This window comes from Amblyomma americanum, chromosome 9 (genome assembly GCF_052857255.1).
Source record: "Amblyomma americanum isolate KBUSLIRL-KWMA chromosome 9, ASM5285725v1, whole genome shotgun sequence".
Lineage (NCBI taxonomy): Eukaryota > Metazoa > Arthropoda > Arachnida > Ixodida > Ixodidae > Amblyomma > Amblyomma americanum.
The window spans coordinates 131,597,690-131,623,940 of NC_135505.1; the positions used below are offsets into that span (position 1 = coordinate 131,597,690).

At 48.8% G+C, this 26,251-nt stretch overlaps 2 protein-coding genes across 2 annotated transcripts in view; both read left to right on the forward strand.

Annotated features, from left to right (window-relative positions):
* The window catches only part of LOC144104382 (TNF receptor-associated factor 6-like), a 375,592-nt gene that overhangs the window by 224,900 nt on the left and 124,441 nt on the right, over positions 1-26,251 (forward strand). The gene's annotated exons all lie outside the window — the stretch shown is intronic.
* LOC144104394 (uncharacterized) lies at positions 11,780-25,345 on the forward strand. Its single transcript, XM_077637371.1, has 2 exons — positions 11,780-12,619; positions 20,565-25,345. Exons 1-2 carry the CDS (start codon positions 12,335-12,337, stop codon positions 21,567-21,569), a joined length of 1,290 nt encoding a protein of 429 aa, XP_077493497.1. The 5' UTR covers positions 11,780-12,334; the 3' UTR covers positions 21,570-25,345.

Here is a 26,251-nt window from a genome sequence, read left to right on the forward strand (position 1 = left end):
AACTGCATGGTAAAACGTTAGCACCCGCCTGTCGCATCTGTTACTGATTATTTAATTCTTTGTTGGAAAAAGAACGGCAACCTTAATTTGTGATGTAAGGCTCAGATCCAATATTCATTTCGTTTTCATCAGAACATCACGGTCGCGATTTTATCGTAATCTTATTATCATGTAGTTGAACATTAGAGAATCGCGGATTTCTTACACCGTGAAAAGAAAGGCATCAGAGTTACGCAGTAGCACAAATAAAAGCAAAGAACGCGTTTTAACGCAAGAACATTTAGTGTTTGATGTGGGAACAAATTGTCCAGCTTCGGCATCAGAGGCCGTGGCAGGTTTCAGCTAAATTAACGATTGGTCGCGAGAGGTTGCTCTCGCAACCCCGACTGGTAGCAGCACCTGCCAATCGGAGGGAAGTGGCGCATCGCGTAACCTCTGCGCCACTGCGCCATCAGTGGTATGACGAGTCCCAGTGGTGTCTGAATACACTGTAGAGAATGATCATTTCCGGAGATGGGGGCATTAACCCTGCCGTGTCATGCCCTTACAGCGGTGCTCAACTGTGTCCTCCAGTTTATTTTTTTTAATATCGGAATCTGCGCAGCTCTGCCGAGGATGGATTGGAGCCTGTCGGTATGCAGATGCGTGTAAGGTAGTGGAGCAATGCCTCAAAACGCACGACACCTCTGTTTAACCAAAAGGTACCACAATATCACTACGCCCCTGGCTGGCGTAGCTAATAATTTATTCTCTTGAATAGGTAATACATGCTATAGCTGTGGCGTCCATGTCATGGGTCATGACACTCTTCGATTAAAACCGAACTTCGAAAATTGAATTCGGCGTACCTTTTCCGGTTTAAACCGAAAAGTCCGAACCCTAAGTATAACGCTGCCAATCACGTATTGAATGAAAGAGGCGTAGGCGTTCACCATGTCTAAACTCCTTTTTACATGCACCCGATAGCGTCGGGCCGAGTCGGGAGTCGGGTTGAGCAAGGCCACCCCGCCAGCACGACGAGTTCATGTTTACATGAACTTGAATTTAGCGAGTCGATGCAGTTTCGACTGCAGCAGCAAGCGCCGAACAGCCCAATGGGAGAGGGCAGTGCTTGCCTCTGAAACAGCGGTGGTGCCGTCACGCCTCCGCTCTCTCGGAGGCGTGACGGCGCAAGTGAAACACAGGTTCGCATTTATCATCCAAAAAGTGCAAATTCATTTTTGAACATTCGTTTTTCAGCAAATGAAATGGCGCAGTAATTGCCTCGTATATCTCGGTGGACATGCGAACCGCGAAGTAAGGTAAGGGAGGAAGGTGCGAGTGAAAGATGAAAGAGAGAAAGAGGTGCTGTAGTGGAGGGCTGCGGACTAATTTCGACCACCTGGGGATCTTTAACGTGCACTGACACCACACACCGCACCGGCGCCTTTCGCCTCCATCGAAACGCGGCCGCCGTGGCCGGGATCGAACCCGGGAATTTCGTCTCAGTAGCCGAGCACACTAGCACTTAGCCATCGCGGCGGGTCAGATTTATCATCTCCCCTCCCACTAACCCGACTCTTCGACTCGACATGGCTAAAGAACATTGAGACAGCGTCGAGTTGAGTCAACCTACCCCTTGTAGCGAAGTTGACTGAACGCGACCCCCAACTCCCAGCCCTGCGTGCGTTTACATGAACCCAATGACCGGCTTTCGACCCGATGACTCTACTACTCAACTTGGCCCTGTCATGTAAACGACGCCATCACAGCCTGCGTCAGCACATTTTCTGGGAACATGGAAAGCGCGCGTCGTGAACGGCCATAAGTGATAGGCACGCCATCTACAGTCAGTCAAGACGAAGCTTTCACGGAGCTGTCGCGCAGACAAAAATTGGAAGCGCGCATTTTAGACCGGTTTGATTTATTTTCTTCTATTATTGTGCAGCCCGGCGAACTGAGCGGCGACCATTTACATGGGTACGGTCAGAGCGCCTGTTTCGTTCGTTTAAAACACGCTTCCAAAAGAAAGTAGGAAATCTGAGTTGTTTATTTTGTAACGCCCTCTAAAACTTAACGAAATGCGCCTGACCTTAAAGTGAACATGAGATATTATTCGTATAAAATTTAGCTAATTAACCAGAATTTAAATATACTCCGAGGAGCGCCACTCCACGGGAAGCAATACTTTTGTGACGGAACAGCGCAGAACAACGGCACGGGAGAGGAGAAAACCGCTGCTTCTGTCCCGTCGTTTTGCGCAGTTCCAACTCAAGTGAATAACAAACACGCCCAAGGTGCGGTCCTGGGAAGCAATGGATTGTCGATTTCACCCACCTCCGGTGCAACACTTTTCTTAATCCCTGGTTCACGTTACGTGAAACACCCCGTATGCGTGCATAAGCAGGGATCAAACCTCAGTTAAAAAAAAAAGGTGATTTTAATCTTATGATCATCACATCTGAACTGCCCTATATCTGTATACGCATAACATTTCAATATTCCGCGACATTTCCGGCGCGAAGACCTTGACTCATTAATTCACATCAGTTGATAACGTCGAACAAAATGTAAAGACTTTTTTATTCGCTAAGAAAACAGTAATTACATATTACCCGCCGCTGTGGTTCAGTGGTTATTACTCTCGGCTGCTGACCCGAAAGACACGGGTTCGATCCCGTCCGCAGCTGTCGAATTTCGATGGAGGCGAAATTCTAGAGGTCCGTGTACTGTGCGATGTCAGACCACGTTAAAGAACCCCAGGTGGTCGATTGTTCCGGAGCCCTTCACTGCGGCGTCCCTCATAGCCTGAAGTGCTTTGGGATGTTAAACACTCATAAAGCCAAACCAAGTAATTACATATTAAATTATTGGAGCTGATATTTATATATCTTGCTGTTTCATGACCAAAAAACCATATGCTAGTACGGAGGCATATACCGCAATTCAAGTGCAAAATTCAAATCAGCTCTATCATCTGTGAATGCAGCATTGCGACCACAAATTTCGTACTATTTCGCATTAGGGCTAACTTTAGCAATTTATCTTTTCGCGGGCCTCCTGGTTCTCCGGAAGCTTATATTTTGGCCTTGCGTCGATAAGTGGAAGAAGAGCGGTACTTGAAGTATGGTAGCAATTCAAGTTGATATGAGGGCAGAAATTACAATTATCTGCATTTTTGGCCTGTGCATCGTGTATTAAACGTCAGGCGTCAAGGTTTAACAGGGAGGAAAGGGCAATGCCTCGTACGACATGCGCAGCCAGCCGACTGGACGTTTCACACTAGATCGAAAGTGGGAGCGCGTGGCCGCCGATAGCAGGGCACATGCGCGGTGAGGTCGCCGGCATGCGCACTGTGCCTCGCATTCTCGTCGGTTGTCGGCGACAGCGCTTCTCGAACCAGGGCGGCCACGCGCTCCCAGTTTGGCACCAAGCGCGAAACAACCGTGCACATCGTAAATGCCTCCTGCGAGCCCGCAGTACACGCTGGTTGGGTTCTCCCCGGAGCTTGACTGGAGGACCCCGACCTTCCTGTAGCCTATTCCAGCCAACCGAGTATGCAGCGCCTACGGGCTGCTCCGCTAGGGAACCGCGTCGCTTCCCTGCATGCACGCGCTGTGCGAGTGCTGCTACGAACAGTGCGGCCAGAACGGTTCACACCAGTGTCCTCTGGACGGATGCGGGTACGAGAAGGATGACGTCACCCTCATGGACTTCCCTGCTGACGACCTGCTTAGGAGAAAGGTAGGCGACAATTTAAGATCTTCTGGTGCCTTCCCCCCTTTTTTTGTTTCTTTTCGGTTGTTGCTTCCCGTGAGGAGGGTTTCAAACAAGTCTGCACGTTTCCGATCCAGCGGAGGAAAGAACGGCAGTGGAATTGGAAGAAAGAGCCCTGCAAAATATTGCATCTGTAAAATAATTGCATCTGTAAAATAATTAGGCTGTCATCAGCTTATAAATTGCACCTGCTACGCATTTTACGTAGTATCTTTGTTTGGAAAACATTAGATTCTCTCTGCACAAATTGTTTCCGCTTGAAAGCTCAAACATGAATACGGTGAGAGGAAACTTCTCAGCCAACATTGCTTTCGAGTGCTAGAGATGGTATGCGTGCTGCATTGGTAAGCACCGAAGCCAACCAGTCGGCCGTGAAACTTTCGTCGTAAAGTGCTGGCATTCCTATAGTCGTTGAAACTCAGCATTCAGGCTTTGGCAGAGGCCGCGCCTAGAATGTCTACCTAAGAGTTCCTGCTAGTGTGCTTCAAGAAGAACAAGCATTCAGCGTAACATCGCTTTTTTATCAGTACCCTATTTTTAAGTTTTTTTTTAGTTCCCTTTTCTTAGTAGGCAGGTTTTGTATTACTTTATCATGCACCCATTGTATCTATTCGTTAAGCTTAGCCATCCCGCACAGCTTGGTTAGCATGTGATTATTTGTAGAGCGGCGCCTTGCGTTTCACTGGCGCGCCCGACATCTCCCAGTTTCTACCTTCGTCCTGTGTATAAAGAAGCGCACCTTGTTTTTCTTGTACCGAAAAAGCACGTGTTGGATTCAATGTTCGCACGCCGCTCTACGGTGGCCGTCTGAAGCCGCCGCCGTGAACTCGTTCTCCATAGTGTTCCGACACGCCATCAAAGTTTCCGTGCTTGAGCGTTGCGAAAGCTATCAGGGTCCGGCCATCGTGTATTTCAACAAACAAAAAAATAAGTGGTAAAGTCTTCACGTAGCTAAACCAAGTAGAAGTGCGATAGCATTTGCTTGTCTTTGTTGGTTCACGGTTTTCCTTCTCCGGGTCGTCGGTACGTCTGGCAACGAAATAAGGCTCAGATTTAGCCCTGATCGAGATTAAGCTTATCCGATCTGATTTTATCTGTTCGAGCCGCAGATGGAAGTCGATGAAGACGAGTTATTGCCCTGCACAGCGCGAGAGTGTGTTGTGCTTTAATATGAGGTGTGATCGGCTGCAGGGATAACATAATACCCTACAGTGCAGTAGCCAGCGAAGCTTATCTGTTCACACCACCGCTGCTTTGGAACCACGTCGCGGAAACATTTTTTTTATTTCTGCATGGACTGTTGCTATGCTTGGTTTCACCAAGGTCACCTTCAAGGTCAAGCTTCACACAAACTAAGCAAGCCGGCTAGACCTGATGAAGCAGTGCATCCGCACTGAAATGTCTGGTCTCCCACCTGCTGCTGGGCAGCTCGGTTAACAGTTACGTCGCTTGCTTGAACACGATGTGTCAGTTCATTTAGCGTCCCTTCCTTTTAAAGATGTTTTACGAATCGTTAGGAAAACAACGTGCAATTTTTTTCACATTTGAATGCCTTTATTTATGATTTACATCCAACATGCCGAGCGAGGTGCACTAATCAAGTTTAGTATACACACCAAATAGAAAACGTGATCGTTCGTGCTAATGGCCTATAACGTGCAGTGTTTAATTTCTCAAAATAAATTCAAGGGCGAAGAATAAAAAATTTTACGTCACCATAAAAGGCCCACCACCGAACAGTTATAATCCAATCTCATTTCTGATTCACCTCACAGTGGGAACGTTGTGAGTCTTTTCCAATATCTTCGGAAGCGCCCGAGTGACTTCTTTTGTCCCCTCGTAGGTCAACTACTGGAAAGAAAGCTAGTGGGTGTCAGTATGTGACGGCTGCTTCAGGGATCTTCCAACATTTCCTTCTGGAATGTGAACACCACTCCGTCCGTTGTCCCAGGTGCTCGGCCACCGTTCTTTGCAGAGACGTGTGCACGCATCTCCGGTCCGCCTCTTGCAACACTTCGACGCCTGTCGCATTCGAAAGCCAAGTTCCAGAGGTTCACCTAGATGAAGCAGCATCTTTGACTTCTTTCAAAGGGACATTTGGAAGTCATACGGAAAGGCAGGCGGCTGAAATCACAGCTTGTCTGAGCTCAATGGCTGTTGACATCGGCAAACATGAGGACAGATTAAGCGAAATCTCTCATGACATAAACACACTAAAGAAGACACTGCGTCAAGAACTAACGTCTTTATCAAGACAGGACCACGAGGCAATGCCGTCGTCTAACGCTGAACTGAAAGAATGTTCTGCGACATGCAGCGATAAAGTAAACACTTGTTCGAAAACTGATGTCAGTGTAGAGAAAAAGTGAACGGAACTAGAGAAGATCCCTCCCAGATTGCACCCAGCATTGCACATGTGGAGGCTGAGTTGCAAGAAAGCGTTCAAAAAACATTGCAACCCGTCGCCGATGCGCGTAGAGGAACCGTTAAACAAGTGACGATGTGTGAGTTTCTTGTGCGAGGAGTGAAGCAGCTTCAATACAAGGCGATGAAGGTTGGCTGTGCTGAGTAAGAATGCGAGAAGGTGTACCTTCTTGGCTACTGCATGTCTCCTGGAGTGCAGATCTCGAAAGTCCATGGAAATCTGTTTGTGAGCGTGAAGTACACCGTGCACAAAGGTGACATGGACGACGTTGTCAAGTTGCCATTCTATCACAAGGTCATGTTCAGCGTCATTCGCCCGGGAGCAGGTGCTGAGCGGGTGCTGCAAGTTAGACCAGATCCACATGGCCGCGATAACCAAAAGCCAACCACATCAAGCAACCAGCCGTTTCATTTTTGTGCACTTTTTATTCTCACACATGACATCCGTGACGGGTACCTCCATGATGATCAGCTGCGGATGAAGTTTCAGCTATTGCCTTGAACAATACTTGAGAGCTGACCCTTGTATTTATTTTAAAGCGAAAAGCTTCACTACGCGAGGTAAAGCAGTCTCCGGGTACGCAGCACAACGACCTTGAACGATCTTCAGTCCAAGCAAGCGTCTTCAGTCCAGCCAAGGTGTAGAACACTTGACCGCTGACCTTGACCCATGACCTCTAGCGACATTGAGTGACCTTTGGGTTGTCCGTGCTCAATTTTGTTTATAATAGAAACAAAATGGTGCGTATTTTCCCTTTCTTTCAAGACATCAACTTAACGTGCCGCTTTGAAAAAATTAGCTGCCGCTTAACTACTGCTGAACCCGGTTACAGAGCGAAAGCTGCGGCGTATCCGGAAACAAGACGCGCCTTGGCGTCTGTAACATTGAGTGCGTTCCGCACACTGGATAGGCAGCGCGCCCACACAAACCCACCCCCAAAACCTGGCAGGTGGCAGTTAGGTTGGTCATCCAATGAACACTGCGGCCTATTCTACCGCCCTCTACCGACGAATCAAAAGGGAAAATGTCAAGTGGTGCGATACCATGGTGGACATCATATGATTAGGCCTATAGCCAAACTTGACCTCTGGCTTATCTGAAGGTCAACCGGCAACGGACGGCGAAATCGGCCTTATCTAATGTAGAGAAGGTCTCGATTCAAAAATGGGAATAAAATGGAAGTGAGCCGCTTAAAAATAGATCCCCAGGTGGTCGAAATTATTCGGGAGCCCTCCACTACGGCACAACTTTGCAACTGAAAGTTGATTGTTGGGAAAGGAAATGGCGCAGTATCTAACACCTGGCGGACGCCTGAACCGCGTCGTAAAGGAAGCGATAAAGGGGGGAGTGAAAGAAGAAAGGAATAAAGAGGTGCTGTAGTGGAGGGCTCCGGAAAAATTTCGTCCACCTGGGGATCTTCAACGTTCATTGACATCGCACAGCACACGGGCGCCTTTGCGTCTCGCCTCCGTCGAAACACGACCGCCGCGCTCGGGTTCGAACCCGGGTAATCTAGCTCAGTAGGCGAGCGCCCTAGCCACTGAGCCACCACGGCGCTGCATTTCCTTTCACACTCACTCTTTTATCCGTTCACTTGCGGAGCGGTCCAGGTGCCTGCCGAGATGTGAGACAATTACTGTGCCATTTCCTTTCCTCGGAAGCCAATTTTGCTCATCTTGTTTTTAACGTGCATTGACATCGCACAGCGCACGGGCGCCTTAGCGTTTTTCCTCCATAAAAACGAACCCGACCGCGGCGGCTGCATTTTTATGGAGGAAAAACGCTAAGGCGCCCGTGTGCTGTGTGATGTCAGTGCACGTTAAAGATCCCCAGGTGGTCGAAATTATTCCGGAGCCCTCCACTACGGCGCCTCTATCTTCCTTTCTTCTTTCACTCCCTCCTTTACCCTTCCCTTACGGCGCGGTTCAGGTGTCCAACGATATATATACAGCGCCATTTCCTTTCCCTCCGAAACCAATTATTATTTTTACGGTTTTGAAGAAGAAAGGAAGAAAAAGGTGCCGTAGTGGAGATCTCCGGAATGATTTCCCAGGTGGTCGAAATTATTTCGGAGCCCTCCACTACGTTACCTCTTCCTTTCTCCTTCAACTCCCTCTATCCCTTCCCTTACGGCGAGGTTCAGGTGTCCAACGATATATGAGGCAGATACTGCGCCATTTCCTTTCCCCAAAAACCAATTATTATTATTATTGTCCCGTTTGGTTGCACTGTGTGCATGTGACGCGGTGGGCCGTTTGGAAAAAAATATTTGCCCTTTCTTTTGTAAATTCTTCACATACAGCACTCTTACAGGACAGAGTTGTACCAGAGAATGATGAACTCGTTAGTTTTGTTCAGTTACGCAAAACCACGCAATATTTCACGCCTCACCTTCCGTTAAAATCGGTGTCTTGTGAGCAGTCGTTGCCTTTGTACAACGAACGTAGCATATCTGCGCAATCCATTGACCCGCGCATGCTAAATTACGATTTCTTTTATGCAGCGAGTGCACTATCTTGTGGCAACTTTCAGTTAAGTGGTTATTGTGAGCGGGAGCTGCGCCGCCGCTTGAGAGAGGGAGCATGCGCCGCGGAGCCGGGATTCGCGAGCGATTCGCTGGCATGTCAGCCAGCCGCATATTACATGCCCCGCCCAGAATTGGTGGAGGCGGTGCGAACCTCCCAAATTGAGAGACTTAGCACCACGAGGACAGGAAGAGCCATTCTGAACACAGTTGGAATAAAACCGGTTAGGTGTCCCGCGCAAGAGGTGGAGCTAGATAGGAAAATCAGACAAAATCTGATGACCCCCCGCCCCCCCCCCTGCCAAAAATTATGCACCCGGAATATAACAAAGAGAGGAAGCAAAAACGAGCCGAGGTGTTAGAAATTAGATTGGGCAAAATTTCGGAATATGAGGGGGCCAGTTGCGTTCCTTTTACCCCTTTCTCTTCTTTGATGTCAGCCCGAAGGGGAAAGGTAGAAGTTGTTGGACGCCGACGTCTTGAGGTTCTAAACTTGCTCAGTCACATTACTCGAGGAACTTCAGGAAGTAAACTGTTTTATCACACATAAAATAGTTAAAACAGAATGGAAGGTACAACAAGGAGAACAACTATGTACATACTGATTGATCCGCAGAGTGACCAGACGAAATCAACCCCCGGTCCCACCAACACGTCTTCTTTTAATCCCTAAGTCCCCACCCTCAGCGGTGACACCAACCAATTAGGTCAAACACAAGCACTCATCCAATCAAGGACCGGGGAAAGGAAAACACATCAAATACAACACATGGGAGAGGAAAACACATTGAAAAAGAGACAGAGGAGAGTAAAACACGCCAAATCAAAGATGGGGGAGAGGGGACAGGTCATTGTCACGAATACTAACAGTAATTGTCCTCTCGGATCACTCCATCCTCCCCCGCAGGGCGCCATGTTTACTCGCTTAAAGAGCATGCGACGACCGCACAGATTGTCGAAAGCCGTCTCCGAGGGGCCACTTAAGGCGCCACCACTACCCAATTCTTCTTGATGCCCCCACGTGCACAGGAAGTGCCTGGCAGTCATATGGAGCTGATAAGCATTCACAGTGAGCATGAGGAACGCGTCTCCAAAATTGCCTCCTAGTCACACACTGAACGACCGCCGCCCGGGTCATATGCCGAAGCATATGCGTTGCCAAAGCCTTAGGGTACACCTCCATAAATGACATAACTTCAGGCCCCGGGTTCCCCCACGCCTCTAGTTGGCAGCTACGAGTCGCGACATTGCATCGGCATTGGCGTTTTGCTCCCCCTTTTTGTGCTCGACCCGGATATCGAATCTCTGCAGAGCGAGTGCCCAGCGTGTTATCCTGGCGCTGTGCGGACTACTGAGAGTCAAGTATTTGAGCGGGTTATGGTCCGTTATGACCCGAATTTGTGCACCACACAACCAGACTTCAAGTCGCCCTAACGCCCAAATGATGGCATAAGCCTCCTTCTCGATAGTCGCCCAGCGGGTCTGAGCCGGGCTAAGCTTTTTGCTCAGAAAAGCGATAGGCTGAACGCGGCCCTCGTCATCGCACTGGGCAAGGCAGGCTCCCACCGCGTAGTCCGAAGCATCGGTTGCGAGCACGAACTCCCGACTTGGGTCAGGCGCATGAAGTGAGGATGCGCTCTTCAAGCAAGCTTTCACATCATCAAACGCTTTCTGCGCCTCGTCATCCCATGGGAGCCGCTGCGGTGTCCGCCTGCTAGTTAAGCTCGTCAGTGGCAGCACGACGCGGGAATAGCCGGGGACATATTGTCGGTAATAGTTAGCTAAGCCCAGAGAGCTTCTGAGCTCCTTCGTTGTCTGGGGCCTCGGCATCTCGTCTATTGCCCTGACCTTTTCTGGACTAGCGCTGTGCTTCCCCGACCCAACCACATGGCCCAAAATTCGACTTCTCGTCTCGCGAAACCACATTTGCCTGCGTTCACGGTGAACCCGGCGGCTGAGATCGAAGCGAGCACCGCCCGAACGTGCCTCAAATGCTCCTCCCAGGCGTCTGAATAAATTGCGAGGTCATCTATGTAGGCGCATGCGTACTCGCGGTGCGGTGCTAGTTCCTGGTTTATGACCCTCTGAAATGTCGAACTCGCATTTCGAAGGCCGACGGGCTTGACCTTCCATGCGTACTGCCCAACCGGAGTGACGAATGCCGTGAGGGTCTGTGCCTGCTCGTCAAGGGATATTTGCCAATAGCCTCTCAGCATGTCTATTAGGCTGATGAAGTGTGCCTTCGCTACTCGGAACAGCAGCTCGGACGGTAGGCTCATCGGGAACGCGTCCTGCTCGGTTATCGCATTCAACTTCCGATAATCGCAGCACAGGCGCAGCACCCCATCCTATTTTGCGACGCAAACCACTGGGTGAGCATGAGGACTCTCCACGGGATATATTAGTCCCCACTCCAGGAGCTCATCTGCTTGCCTCTCCACTTCCTTCCGATACGCCATCGGATCCTTGTACGCATGGCCAGCCCGTGGCTAAGCACCCTCCCTTAGCACGATTTTGTGCGCTCCTAGCGTGCATTTGCCGGGCCTACTGCTGAAAACGTGGCCATTCTCCTCTATCAGTGCCTCTAGTTCTCGGCGCTGCGCTTCGTTCAAATCTTCGAGAGCACCCGGCGGCAGCGCGTCGCCTGACACTGAGCGCATGGGGAACGTGGGCACGTCGCCGAACTCCGCGTCGCCCTCGAATATCACCCCTACTACATTCACCCGTGCGTGGTATGCTCTGAGCTTGTTTGCGTGGACAGTCCGACATGCGCCATTGTCGAGTTTGATCAGATAACTGTACGGGCGCGTCTTCCGCATTACCGTCACAGGCCCCGTCCACTTGGACATCAACTTTCCCTCGCCTTCCCTTTCAAGCAACAACACCTGCTGCCCATCTGTGAAATGTTTATCGACAGCGCACAAGTTGTATTGTGGAAAAATCGCAAGGCTTCATTGGCCCGCAGCAATCGGGCATCTTGCAAGTTTTGCGGCCGAAGAAAACTGTTGAACTAAAGCGGCTGTTTGGGCCTGTTGGCCCTGTCCTGTCCACTTCTGTTCGTCCTTGTTTTTTTCGCGCTGCATTCTTTTACCAAGAAAACTGTGACCGCGCGGACGCGGAACCTCGCACATGCAACCGGTTTGGGGAGAAGTAGCTTCAAACATGTGGCCGTCCCCGCTGATGCGACATTGTCCCTTTCAAAGAAAAGCACCACCCTTCAAGGAGCGGCCGAGGCGGGGTCGTGTGTGTGTGTGGGGGTGGGGTTGAAGGGAGCATTGAGGCATGCTAGCTGTTTCTGCGAGGAGGATAGGGTGAGGAGAAAGCGTGCACAAACAACACCCGCACAGAGCCCCTTCGGCCAGCCAGCAAGAGAAAAGGGAGAGAGAGCAGCCCGAAGCTAAACGCCGGACCAGCGCCATCTCTGGACATTAGTGCAGCAAAATCGCGCCAACCGAGCGCATTGCACCGCGCGGGCGTTCCTGTCTTTACTCCGTGGACGTGAGTCAGCTCCTGGAGTTGGGACTGTGGCCTTGACGACCGCCGGCAGCAAGATTAGGGCGCGCTTTTAGGCGGTGGGAAAAGCAGTTCCACGAACGGCCGGCGCAGCGAACAAACCTACCTTGAGAGCTATGAATCCTGCAAGCCGGCAGTACACGCTGGTTGGGTTCGCCCCGGAACTTGACTGGAGGCCCCTGACCTTCCTGAAGCCTATTCCAGCCAACCGGGTGTGCAGCGCCTGCGGCCTGGTGCGCAAGAGGACCGCGTTGCTGCCCTGCTTGCACGTGCTGTGCGAGTGCTGCTACGAACAGTGCGGCCAGGGCGGCTTGAACGAGTGTCCTCTGGACGGCAACCACTACGAAAAGGAGGACGTCATTCTGTTGGACTTCACTGCTGAAGATCTCCTGAGAAGAGAGGTAATTACGAGAATGGGCGGCTTCTTTTTGTTTGTTTTCGTTTGCGCCTTGCGATTTGCTGCACAGTGTTTATCGCATGTCTACACATTACACATCCGTCGGAGGACAGTATAACCCTGTAAAATGTTCCTATTGCTGCAGCGCCCTTTTTGTCGCCGTAATGAAATTAGGCTGGATAGCAATGATATCCGTGTAATATTACAGTACTGCACCTGTAGGCTTAAGAGTGGAAATGCCCGAAAGCCTTTCCCCTGTCCTCTCTTATCTTTCTCGATTTTTCATTTTTATTTTCTTTATCTTTATAATATTGTTCTCTTCGTTTCTTTTCCTTTTCTTGTTTTTGTTTTATATCTCGTTTCTATAATTATTTTTCTGGTTTCATTCAAATAAAGCCTCCGCGGTAGCTCAGGGGTTATGGCGCTCGGATGTCTACTCGAAAGACCCGTGTCCGATCCCGGCCGCGGCGGTCGAATTTCGATGGAGGCGAAATTCTAGAGGCCCGTGTACTGTGCGATGTCAGTGCATGTTAGAGAACACCAAGGGATCGAAATTCCCGTAGCCCTCTGCTAATGCCTCCCTCGTAGCCTGAGTCGGTTTGGGACGTTAAACTCCCGATAGACCACATTCGTAAAATGAAGAGGACCCCCACAGCTTAAGTATTTGAAATCCTCTCCCCGGGAAAAATATATCTGCCCCTACGCTAACTGCTGCGTCGTACAAAGCAGCTCAGAGAGAGATATCAATCAATCAATCAATCAATCAATCATTTTTTATTCAAGACAATAATACAAGACTATTGTCTTGGGGGACGTGACAAAAGGCGGAAAAGTGCCTGACGAGGTCACGCCACCCTGTGGCAAGCAGCGGTTTGACACTCATGCAGAGTTTCAACAGAGTTTACATGCAGAGAAATGTCTTAGATGAAACTGTATCCCCCAACCCCCTTATTATATATATTTTTTACAGTGCAAGAATATGTACAGGAAACAGAGTACAAGAATAAGGGCAGCAACTTCTGCTAGCAATACATGTTAACAAAACACTTCCAAACATAAAATACATGTAAACTATCGAACTTGAAGCACATGGAACATAAAATTGAAAACAAGAAGAAAAACATGAAAACATAACACACTAGTCTTCCGTTAAGAATAATCCCTTGAGTGTTTTCTTAAACCTGCTTAATGAAAGATTTTCAGTTAATAGGTCGTGAATGACGGGATAGTTGTTTAATAAATCTGCTATCTGACAGCTTAATCTTTGATGTCCATAGTTTGTTCGAGCTCGGGGCTTGACTATGATGCTTTTTCTTAAATCGTACACACTTCTTTTTTCTTGGTATTTTGTTTCAAAGGTAGATTTATCCAACCGGTATTGGCGGTAAACTTCCAGGCTTAGTCTGTAGAGGAAACCTCCTCAGCCTCCAGTGCTTTCGAGTGCTGAAAACGTTAGTCGTGGTACATTGGTGAGCTCCGAAAGGAACCAGGTGGTATCGATCTTTTCGGCGTAAACTGCGTTAATCTGGATAATCATTGAAGCATGGCATTCTGGTTTTAGCCGAGGATGTGCATCGAATGCTGATTCGATAAATGGTGCCAACATGCTTCAAAAAGGGGAGTAATTTGGGAATCAGATATCCACTAGCTAAAGCTCGGTATAACTGCGGTGTCTCCTCGGGCAACACATGCAATACCGAGCTCTCATCGAAACATCTCCTTTTTACGAATACACCTTTCCACGAAGAGAGAAAAAGAGGCGATAGATTTTGCATTACTTTCCCATGTTTCAAACTTAATAAGATAGCCGAATGCGGAGCCTTAGTTATAATCGCTCATTACCGCCTGTATTTAGTGTTTCCATGGCTAGCATGTGGTTTAAAGTATTTAGCGTGCGGCGGATGTCTCCCTGTTTCTATCTTTTCTTATGGGCAAAGCAGTGTATCTCGCTTTTCTTGTACTGATCGGGCCTTTCTTAGACTAACGGTTCGCATGCCTTTCTAGTGTGGCGGCCTGAAACCGCTGCGATAAATTTCTCGTGCAGAAAGTGAAAAACTGAGTCTGCCATCTGGTAAAACCGAGTGATTTCGATGCGTCAGCATCAACCTTCGTGATGTGCTCTGGTCAGGTGAGGTAGTTGTTGACATGGATTCCTAGATACCATCTGATTCTACTTCGGTAAGCGTGGTTGAGTTCAATAATTACGCGTAGCGTAGTTGATATTAGTGCGCTATCGTGTTACCGGCATGAATTTGCATCTGGATATGTTCAGAGTAGCCCCGCCGCGGTGGCTCAGTGGTTAGGGCACTCGACTACTGATCCGGAGTTCCCTGGTTCGAACCCGACTGCGGCGGCTGCGTTTTTATGGAGGAAAAACGCTAAGGCGCTCGTGTGCTGTGCGATGTCAGTGCACGTTAAAGATCCCCAGGTGGCCGAAATTATTCCGGAGCCCTCCACTACGGCACCTCTTCTTTCTTTCTTCTTTCACTCCCTCCTTTATCCCTTCCCTTACGGCGCGGTTCAGGTGTCAAACGATATATGAGACAGATTCTGCGCCATTACCTTCCCCCCCCCCCAAAAAAAACCAATTATTATTATTATTATTATTATTATTATTATTATTATTATTATTATTATTATTATTATTATTATTATTATTATTATTATTATTATTATTATTATTATATGTTGAGCGTCATTAGCCAGGTGGAACACAAGTTTTCAATTCTGTTAAGGTTACTTTGAAGCAGTACCTGATCATTCTTGGTATAGTTATGTGACGGTAGAGGGCGCAGTGTTCTGGGAAAAGGCTAATTCTTGGTCAACTGCCGATCCTTTGGCTTAGGTAGTACCGCGAGGCGGAAGATATGCGTGTCACTCTGCCAACTGCTGGGCCGTGTATAGAACCGCTTAGCTAAATATATTTCCGCTTAAAAGACCTCACATGTTGAGAGGATATTTCTCCTCGCTTTCCAATGCTTCCGATCGCTGGAGATGCTATGTGTGGTGCATTGCTGTGCACCCAAGGAAAGCCGGTGGTTGTGAAACTTGAATCGTAAATTCCGGGCATTTTGATAATCATTGAAGCACAGCCTTATGGCTTTGGCAGACGCCGTGTGTGGAACGTTGACCTGAGACAATCTGCCAGTGTGCTTCGAGAAAGGGAGTAGTTTGTGAATAAGACGTCTCTTAGCTATAACGCTGTTTACGTACTGTTTCTATTCAGTCAACAGCTACCATAACGAAATTTCAGACAAGCATCCCCCTTTTACCAATTTTCGTTTCCCCGAATAGAAAAACCGTTCCATAACGAAGGTTTCATTACTTTGTTATGTTTCCATTCTAATCATGTAGCCGAACTCGGCTCCTTAGTAATCTCGCATGGCTGGCTACGTTTAATGTTACCTTGGCTAAATTAAATGTAGGCCGCAGGTTTGCCTTTTTGATAAGTGCGGCCGACGTCTCGTTGCTTCTAACTTCGCCCTATGTTTTAAGCTGCGTATCTTGTTCTTGTACTGAAAATGCGCATATTGGATTCAAAGTTCGCATGCCGTTCTACCGGGGCTGTCTGAAGCCACCGCTATGAAATTCTCGTGCAGCGCCCCGATGCGTCCTAGAATGCGCTGCTGGAGCGTCGCCATCGTTATCAGGGACAGGTCGTTGTTTTTTTTTATTGAGCAAACAAAAGATTTTGACCTGCCACCTGTTGCCGGGCTGCTCGGTAGGAAGTTATGCTCTTTTATCGAATATGGTGTGTCAGTTCACAGTAAGATCTCCGTCCTTTTAAAGGTGTTTGACGGATGGTTAGGCACACAATTTTATCTCCTCTTAACACTCCAACATTTTTAGTTATCATTTTGATCGAACATACTGAGTAATATTGTTAAGTGGAAGCCCACAAGGCCGATGGGACCCCACCCCCCCCCCCCCCCCCCCCGCACCTGTTACCAGGAGCGGTCATACCCGGGGGGGGGGGGGGGGGAATCGAGGAATGCACGTCGAGGCGTGACGCCCGCGCTTAGGGTGAAAGGCGGCATTCCACTGGGCTCGCGACAGCCCACGGGGACAATGCCCTTCCCCCCCCCCCCCCCCCCCGCACCTGCTTCCAGGAGCGATCATGTCCCGCGGAAGACATTCCTTAGCTGTCAATTCGATGCGTGGCAATCGATGGAATGTGCATGCAGCGAGCTGCGTACGCGGAGTCACGCGCCCTGCACGTTCCAGGAGCGGGGTCCACTGGGCTCCGCCCACTTGTACATTGCATGGCTATTGGTTCAGATTGGGCGAGAGCTGGTTTGGTAAAGCTCCGCCCAAGTATCGAAGGGTTTAAAACCCGTGGGAAACAACGATTTTGACGAGCGCGCCGAGTCTCAAGCTCGGCCGTTTTTAACAGCCTTTTTTAAACAGCCTTTCTTTAAACTGCCTTTTCTTTAAACTGCCTTTTACTCACCTGTCATTTTAGGTCAGTGCCGTCGTTAATAAATAAGTTTTGCTTTGAGAAGTTGGAACTGCTGCCTCAACCGGCAACGTGTCGCCGGACGAAGACCTGAAGTACTCTTCTTGCTGCTAACTGCCGTTCGCTTCGGTAGGAGGGCAGCAAGAGGGAAGTTTAACTGGTGCCGTGACCAGGATCGTCTGAGCGGCTTCCTGCAGAGCGGTTGGAAGCAGTACCTTCCGGAAGATTGACGGCGCAACATCTTGGTGAGAAGCCCCGGGGACCAAGGTCCAAGTGAGGCGATACCCTGGTGCGAGGCCTCGGAGTCAAGGCTCCACGTCAGCGCTGACAGCGAGGAAGCGGACCGACGGAGCGGAGCGCGGCGACTTCGGCGGCATCTGTGGCGGGCGACTTCATCGGCCTGGAGGACGTGACGGGCACCGCAGTGAACACCGGTGGGACTCCCACCCCTTCCGCCACCAGCTCAACGTGAACAGCGGAAAGACACCGACCCAGCGCAGCACGAACAAGAAGTCTGCAGAACACAGGTGGGCCCTTTCCCGTTTTCTCCGGGAACGCGATGTCAGTCACTACCCGAGCACAAAGGCTGCGCGTGGGAAGTCGAAACGCTAGTGACACGGACTCTGACGGGGAAGACACGGAGAACGTGACGATTATGGATGGGCAGAGTGCTAACACCCCGGCGTGTGACAGCAGCCAGGGTAGCACGCGCTTGAGGGAGCAGGAGCTCGAGATTGAAGCTCTTAAGCTAAAAATTCAGCTCCAGACGCTGATTCAGAAAGGTCAGAGCACCTCGGGAAATGGCAGCAGAAAGGAAAAATTGGGTCGGCACGCGGATGATCTAAGGGCAGTCCTCGCGCCAATGCCACAGTTGGAAGACCTCATTCCTGCATGGTTCAAAAGCGCCGAAAATATGATAAGGGCCTGCGAGATCCCGAATGACATCGCGGGGCCAATTATAATGCCCTTCCTGAATGAAAAAACTCGGGCACTCGTGGCTAACCAGTCGGTCGACACGGTAATGTGTTTCGAGGAAATTCGGGAGCTAGTACTCGCGGAGCTCAGATTAACTGCTGAAGAATACAAGCGCAGGTTCTACGCTTGTAGGAAAGATGCCGAAAGCTGGGGTCAGTTTGTCACCCAGCTGGACGTAACGCTTGGATACTACTTGCAAAGTAGGAAAGTGAGAACATTAGAGGACGTGCGAGCCTTAATGGTTGCAGACCGCGCTAAGCAGACTATGCCGGACGAAATGCGCGAGTACATTCTCCAACAGGAGACAGATAAGTGGTTGACACCCAAGGAGCTTGCGCAACGTGCCGAACAATATGAAGACAGTAGGCGTGGGCGCCGCCGAAGGGCTGCAGAGGAGCCGAAAAAGTATGAGGCAAAGCCGCGCGAGCCACGAAATCAAGCAAATCGATCCAAGGACGAGCACAGGCAACCGCCAAAATGCTATGGCTGTGGTAAATTCGGTCACGTGCAGTGGAACTGCCCACAGAAGAGGCCCAATGTAGGGTCTGGTAATGAGCTAGGTCGTCACCAGCAGGACGCAACGATGACAGCGAGAGCCGCGGTCGAATCCGTAACGCGAGCTGAGGCTATGTATGGGCGCGTCCCTCAAGGCCCATTAAGAATCCTTCAAAAGACATGGACAGGGAACTGGACACCACCTATGGGCCTAAATAAGGCTACGTCAGAGTTTCTGATCAAGCTGCGGCAGCAAATGGCTGAAGTAGCAGGGAGGGTAGATCACCAAATCAAGCAGCTGGAGAAAGCGTATGCGGAGAAATACAATCTAAGGGCACGGGCCAAAGGGTTCTGTGAGGGTGAGGAAGTCCTCGTGTTAGATACGAACCAGCAGAACAAGATGCGACCTAAATGGTTGGGCCCAGCAACGATTAAAGAGCATAGACGACCCGATAGCTATGTTGTCAAGTTCAGAGATGGTTCTGAGCGATGGGTGCACGCCAATAGACTAAGAAAGTATTACGCCAGAGTGAACAACGTACGCGTAATTTGTGAGTCTGACGGAGAGTTTGGGGATATAAAAGGTGTTCCGGAATTCCATAGTGGGAGTTGCACCTTTGAATCCACACTACATGAGTCCACGCATCTGACCCAGGAACAAATCAGGAAGCCGCCTGTGCTAGGTAGATGGATCAGACATCGCGGGCCAAGGAACGTACGGGACGGTGGCCCAACCTGAGTGTGTGTGTGTGAGTGCTTGTGGACTGACATCTCAAGTGCATTAATGATGGAATCCTTGTGTGATGAGTGTTTAGACTGGTATTTGCTCGCAAAGAGAAAAATATGTAAATCTGAGTGTAGATGCATGCAACAAGATATCCTTGTGAACCTACTCTTTTCGCTATTGCCATAAGTAGTATGTGAAGTGCCCCTCCTTGGTTTGTGTTTTTTTTTTTTGTGCTGGTACTTGTGCTTTCGCGCGTTTTGTATGTTGTTGAAGGCCGGATTTTTTTTTTGTGCTATTGTGGGCTTCGGTATGTTGTTTGTACAGCAAGTGTCCCTCCAACATTCTTGGTGGGGAGGTGTTAAGTGGAAGCCCACAAGGCCGATGGGACCCCCCCCCCCCCCCCCCCCCCGCACCTGTTACCAGGAGCGGTCATACCCGGGGGGGGGGGGGGGGGGGAATCGAGGAATGCACGTCGAGGCGTGACGCCCGCGCTTAGGGTGAAAGGCGGCATTCCACTGGGCTCGCGACAGCCCACGGGGACAATGCCCTTCCCCCCCCCCCCCCCGCACCTGCTTCCAGGAGCGATCATGTCCCGCGGAAGACATTCCTTAGCTGTCAATTCGATGCGTGGCAATCGATGGAATGTGCATGCAGCGAGCTGCGTACGCGGAGTCACGCGCCCTGCACGTTCCAGGAGCGGGGTCCACTGGGCTCCGCCCACTTGTACATTGCATGGCTATTGGTTCAGATTGGGCGAGAGCTGGTTTGGTAAAGCTCCGCCCAAGTATCGAAGGGTTTAAAACCCGTGGGAAACAACGATTTTGACGAGCGCGCCGAGTCTCAAGCTCGGCCGTTTTTAACAGCCTTTTTTAAACAGCCTTTCTTTAAACTGCCTTTTCTTTAAACTGCCTTTTACTCACCTGTCATTTTAGGTCAGTGCCGTCGTTAATAAATAAGTTTTGCTTTGAGAAGTTGGAACTGCTGCCTCAACCGGCAACGTGTCGCCGGACGAAGACCTGAAGTACTCTTCGTACTGCTAACTGCCGTTCCCATCGGTAGGAGGGCAGAGTAGAGAAGTTTAACTAATATGAAGCAGACATATTCACTACACATTACAAAATAGAAAAGCTTGTTTTTAAAAGTATTTTTCGCGTTCCGCGCTTTTCTCACTCCCGGAAAGGAGCAGATAATATCGAGACTCATTTCCTATTGGCTATACACAGAGAAGGTCTTAAATAGATCCCTCGCCAGATAGTTACCTCCTGTCTCCAAGTGACTTATTTTGTATCTTTGCAGGTCAACTGCTGGAATGAAGGCAGGGGCTGCAATTATATGACGGCTGCTTCGGGGATCTCGCAGCATTTCCTGCTGGAATGTGAACACCACTCCGTCCGTTGTACCAGGTGCTCGGCCACCGTTCTTTGCAGAGACGTGTGCACGCATCTCCGGTCGGCCTCTTGCAACACTTCGACGCCTGTCACATCCGAAAGCCAAGTTCCAGCGGGTCAAGTGGATGAGGCAGCATGGTCGGGTCAAATCACAGCATATAAGAAGCCAATGGATGCTGATATGAGCACGCATGGGGACCGATTAATCGAAATCTCTCATGGCATAAACACACTTAAGGAGACCCTACTTCAAGAACTAAAGTCTTTGAAAGGACAGAGCCAGGAGGAAATAAGGTCGTCCAACTCTGAACTCGAACAATGTTTGGCGTCATGCAGCGATACAGTTAACACTTGTTTTAGAGGTATAAAAAGTGCAGAACACAAACTGGACGATAAATTGAGCGTAACTCGGGCCGACTTGTCGCAGATTGCAGCTAGCATGGAACAAGTCAAGACTGAATTGAAGGAATGCGTCCAAAAATCATGCCAACAAGTGACGCACTGCGAGTTTTTTGTAAAAGGAGTGAAATCTCTTCAAAACCAGACGATGAAGGACGACAGGGCTTATTATGACAGCGAGGAGGTGTACCTGTGCGGCTACTGCATGTCTCCTGGAGTCGTGTTCCTGAGATACTCGCCATGTGTAATGCTGTACATGAAGTACATGCTGCACAAGGGCGACATGGACGACTATGTTCAGTGGCCATTCAAGCACAATGTCAGGATGAGCGTACTTCATCCAAGAGGAAGGGAAGAGCGTGTGCTGACATATGCAGACGTATTTAGTAAAAAGCCAACAGCTTCAAATTCTCAGGTTTTTTGCTTTAATGAATATTTAAACCTCGATCATCTTATCCGTGACGGGTACGTTGATAATGACCAGCTTCGGATTAAGTTTGCACTGCTACCTTGAATCAGATATCAGCGCGGATACGGGCCAACGGTTCGAATTTCCTGCCTGTGGACACCTTTGTACGCTTCACTGTTTTCTTCAATTTCTTATGTATTAACAGGCGCATCGAAAAACACTTGCATGATGGTTTCTTTTTCGCCAGCTTTGATTAGCTCCGGAGCACGAACATAGCTTCTAACTCATTCATTGGTGACCATCAGATTACTCATATTGTACTATGTGAAATAAAAGTTACTAAATAAACAAATGTTAATTTCGCTCTCGCAGAGAATGCGTTTTTCTTAAACTGCTTGGTAAAACGTGAGCACCCGCCTGTCGCATCTGTTACTGATTATTTCATTCTTTGTTGGAAAAAGAACGGCAACCTTAATTTGTGATGTAAGGCTCAGATCCGATATTCATTTCGTTCTCATCAGAACATCACGGTCGCGATTTTATCATAATCTTATTATCATGTAGTTGAACATTAGAGAATCGCGGATTTCTTACACCGTGAAAAGAAAGGCATCAGAGTTACGCAGTAGCAAAAATAAAAGCAAAGAACGCGTTTTAACGCAAGAAAATTTAGTGTTTGATGTAGGAACAAATTGTCCAGCTTCGGCATCAGAGACCTTGGCAGGTTTCAGCCAAATTAACGATTGGTCGCGAGAGGTTGCTCTCGCAACCCCGACTGGTAGCAGCACCTGTCAATCGGAGGGAAGTGGCGCATCGCGTAACCACTTCGCCAGGAGTGGAATGACGGGTCCCACCGGTCTCTGAACAGACTAAAGAATGATCATTTCCGGAGATGGGGGCATTAACCCTGCCGTGTCATACGCTTTAGCGGGGCTTAACTGTGTCCTCCATGTTGTTGTTTTATATATATATATATAGTAAGATTTTTTTAAATATCGAAATCAGCGCAGCTCTGGCAAGGATGTACTGGAGTCTGTCGGTGTGCAGAGGCATGTAAGGTAGTGGAGCAATGCCTGAAAAACGCACTACACCGCTGCTTAATCAAGAGGTACCACGATCTCACTACTCCCCTGCCTCGCGTTCGTAATAATTTATTCTCTTGAACAGGTAATTCAAGCTAACTGTGGCATTTATGTCATGGGTACTGCCTCTCTTCTATTAAAACTGAATTTCGAAAAATTGAATTTGGCGTACCTTTTCCGGTTTAAAGCGAAAAGTCCGAACCTTAATTATTGCGCTGCCAAGCACGTTCTGAATGTAAGAGGCGTGCGCGTTGACCATCTCTAAACCCCTGTTTGCATGAACCCGATAGGTTCGAGTCGTGGTCGGATTGATCAAGGTCACCCCGCCCCACATGACTGCTTGTTTACTTGAACTCCAGTTTAGCGAGTCGTGACAGGTTCGACTAAAGCCCATGAAGGAATTGCCCGTATTTTTTTTCTTTCCGCTATATACATGGTGGGGTGAAAAGCAGTGTTGTAGGCGTTACCAAAAGAAAGTAATTAAATACGTTGCTCGTTACGCTAAAAAAAGGAACGCGTTACCGCCCTACGTTACCTACAAAAAAAGGTAACGCGGAATAAATACCGCTACTGAAAAAAAAAGTACCGCACATTACTTTGCCGTTACTTCTTGGCCATTAATTTTAATTAACCTTCGCCTTAAGAACTTATGATAACAATTTTATAAAGCTCACATGTCACATCAAAATGCTAGCCCAAAAAAGATTTTACGCGAATTCCTGATTTAATGAGAATACGTTGCACAAATGTGCAGGAGTTTAGCAACGTTGTAGTGGCCTAAAGTTGCCTGTAGAGTTGCATGTTATGGCTTCTAACTCTGTGTCACATGGTGAAGCCATTTTCTGGATGCGACATTAAACACAAAATGACATTTCATCATCAATTCTAACTTGACAAACAAAACATGACTGAACTATCGTCAAATTTAAGGTAATTATGAAAAAATGTGATGTTCCAAAATGCTCCGCATGCTTCCACTCTTTACAGAGTTGTGTGTGTGAGTGGTTTCGGAAGGGGACGTAGGTGAAGGCAAGTGTGTGAATGTGTGTTCGTGCACGTGTTTCATGCTTTAGGGATATTCTCACTCTTTTTTTTTTAGTTGGGTGCGTTGTCAAGAGCAGCTGTTTTCTGGCGTGCATGCGAGCCCCAACAAGGGTTGTCGGGAGCACCTGTACATCTTGTTTATTCAGGACATCACTGTAGGGGCTCTGCGCTGTCTTAACTAGTAACGTGACACCTCACGTTACCAATAAATGTTAACGTAAGTACGTCACCCGTTAGAGTTCTGAAATGGTAACGAGTACGTTACTAAGTTACCGAAAAAAGTAACGCGTTACCGGCAACACTGGTAAAAAATCACTTGTAGCTTATCTTGTCTTGTATGCTAGCTATATGTTCTGCTTCCTAGGCCAATTTGGATGCATTATGTGCCGCCGCATGCAGGCGCTTCCTTTTTAATGTGCTAGGCAGCACGCATTGCGTCTCTCGCTTGGTTTCGCTATTTGACGTGAAGAGGTGCGACCGTTTCGTTGCCTGCGGCTATGCTGGCGCAGTTCGCGGCACTCCTGCTGTTTTCCGACAGTGGCAAGTTGAGAACCGTTCGATTTTTTACCAAATTACGCTGCCTTTCGAGCAGTTTCGCGAGGCACGCCGGTCGGCGCAATATGGCGCAGCTGTGAATTAATTAAAGGCACGCCCACCTGCTCGCGCCATGGTGTACTTGGTGGTGCGCAATTAGCGAAGGATTCTGGTTTGCAGCTTCCTCCAGCAGGTTTGCAGCACAGCCCAATTTACACGTCCTTAGCAAAATGTTCCCGAACCAATACAGGGACATCTGCCCATGGTGCGGTGCAACACCCACCCTATACCATGTTACTTGGGAATGTGACAGAAATAAAGCATTCCATGGCTCAGAAAATCCGAGTGCGGAGCAGTGGGAGAGTGTGCCCTCTAGCGGCAACCAAATCCTCCAAATTCATGCCCAGCGAGCGGCCGAACTCAGCGGTGTACTGGAATAGGGGCGCCGACCTCTGCAAGACGGAGGGAGACATCTGCTTGAAGATGAAGACCTGTCTGACCGAAAGACCTTGTTAGAGCAATAAAGTGTATCCTATCCTATCGCAGGGTGCGCCCACGCCTTGCGGTTTGTGCTCTTTCCCTATAGCGGTTAATTTCAAATGGTCGCGCGTCGAGTTCTACGGGGACGCGAATTTCTTTATGGCCTCAGTTCAGTTTCCCCTCTCCAGACTGCGCCAGTTGCAATCCCCTTCAGGTGGCGATGGGAGGAAACACCTTGTTGATGATGAAATCGGGGTTTCTTGATGACCCGGTGGTTCTAACCCGCAAACATTCACGTTACTCGAAGAAAGGAGAAGTTTAACTATTTATTTAAACATAAATAATACAAGAAGAAACAAGCAAGGATAAAACTATTTACAACATGACTAAACCGTTGAGCAGAAGAATTGAGCTTTGGTTCAACCCATAGCGCTTACCTTCAAGCTCTGTCTCCGCCCTTAGCGGGGACAACAACCAATAAGATTACAAGCGACTCACCTCACCAATCAGTGGTTAGGGAAAGTTAAATAAGGTTTCCGCCAACCAGTCACAGATTGGGGGAAGAATGCTGATTAAACATTTTGGAAAGGAGAGGTTGCAATCAAATACACAAACAGCACAAACGCGACCACCATTTTCCACCACACCCAGGGCAGGGCACTTACTGCTTTCCTAACATTGTCATCTGTTTTCTCTTTCGCACACGTATACATGCTAGACAAGCATATGCCGACGGCGGGTTAAGCCCGTGACGGCGGGGAGAAAAGGACGTCCGCTGCATGAAGGGGAGGCAGTGACGGGACGGGTCCCTTTGTTGGCGACGCGCTGATCACCATACAACCACTTCCGACCCCACTTGTGCGGTCTTCCTGGCTAACACGAGACCGTCCAGTTCGCGGAAAGGTCAGCGAACTTCACAGCCCCCAAGAATACACGACTTCTTTCGAGTGATATTTGATTACACTCGGGTAAAACATGTGGTCGGCATAAAAAAAAAATGGGCAAACGTTTTGAAAACTTCGTTCTGGCGTAATTAGCACGGGCGTGTAATTTTTGAGACTTCCGGGAAAAAGAAGGTAACGGATGAAAAGCTAAAAAACTAAACTTGAGCGTCGAAAATTCCGTCGTCTGTTCCACTGAAAACGCGCATTGCACCCGCGCATTGACAACAAGGGTCTCCGCTTTTCAGAAAACACGACCGGGGAAAAAAAATGTTAACATAAGCCTTGAAAAAGCCTTGAAAAGGACTGCCTAAGCCTGGTGCGCCAAAAATTGTCTTCTAGGTATCACGGTGCCAAACGTGTGTCAATGAGAACGCACAGTTGGCCGTGTAACGGGACGTATAGCTTTTAAGGGGCAGACAATGACGTCAGGAAACGGAGGGATGCTTGAAGATCATTGGGAGACGTCATTTTGTATGTGGTGCATCAGTGTTCCGCATAGAAATAAAGTTCTTAAGAGCATGCTGTCCTCGTACGTAATTTCGCCTGCTCGCCCAGTTTTTGCGCGAGATTTATCAGAATGGCGCTTGCTCGTGGTTTACATTTTTCATCTGACGGTGCCCGGTGGGAGCATGGTGTAAGAATATTGTTACACACCGTCGGTGCGACAGGCAACCGCAGTAGTGAGCCGTATTGCTGTAACAAT

What these genes read in the sequence shown, in the direction of transcription:
- LOC144104394 (XM_077637371.1), top strand. Translation starts at nt 12,335, where the DNA reads ATGAATCCTGCAAGCCGGCAGTACACGCTGGTTGGGTTCGCCCCGGAA. An exon ending in AAGATCTCCTGAGAAGAGAG is followed by an intron (nt 12,620 to 20,564) that starts GTAATTACGAGA and finishes GTATCTTTGCAG; the next exon opens with GTCAACTGCTGGAATGAAGG.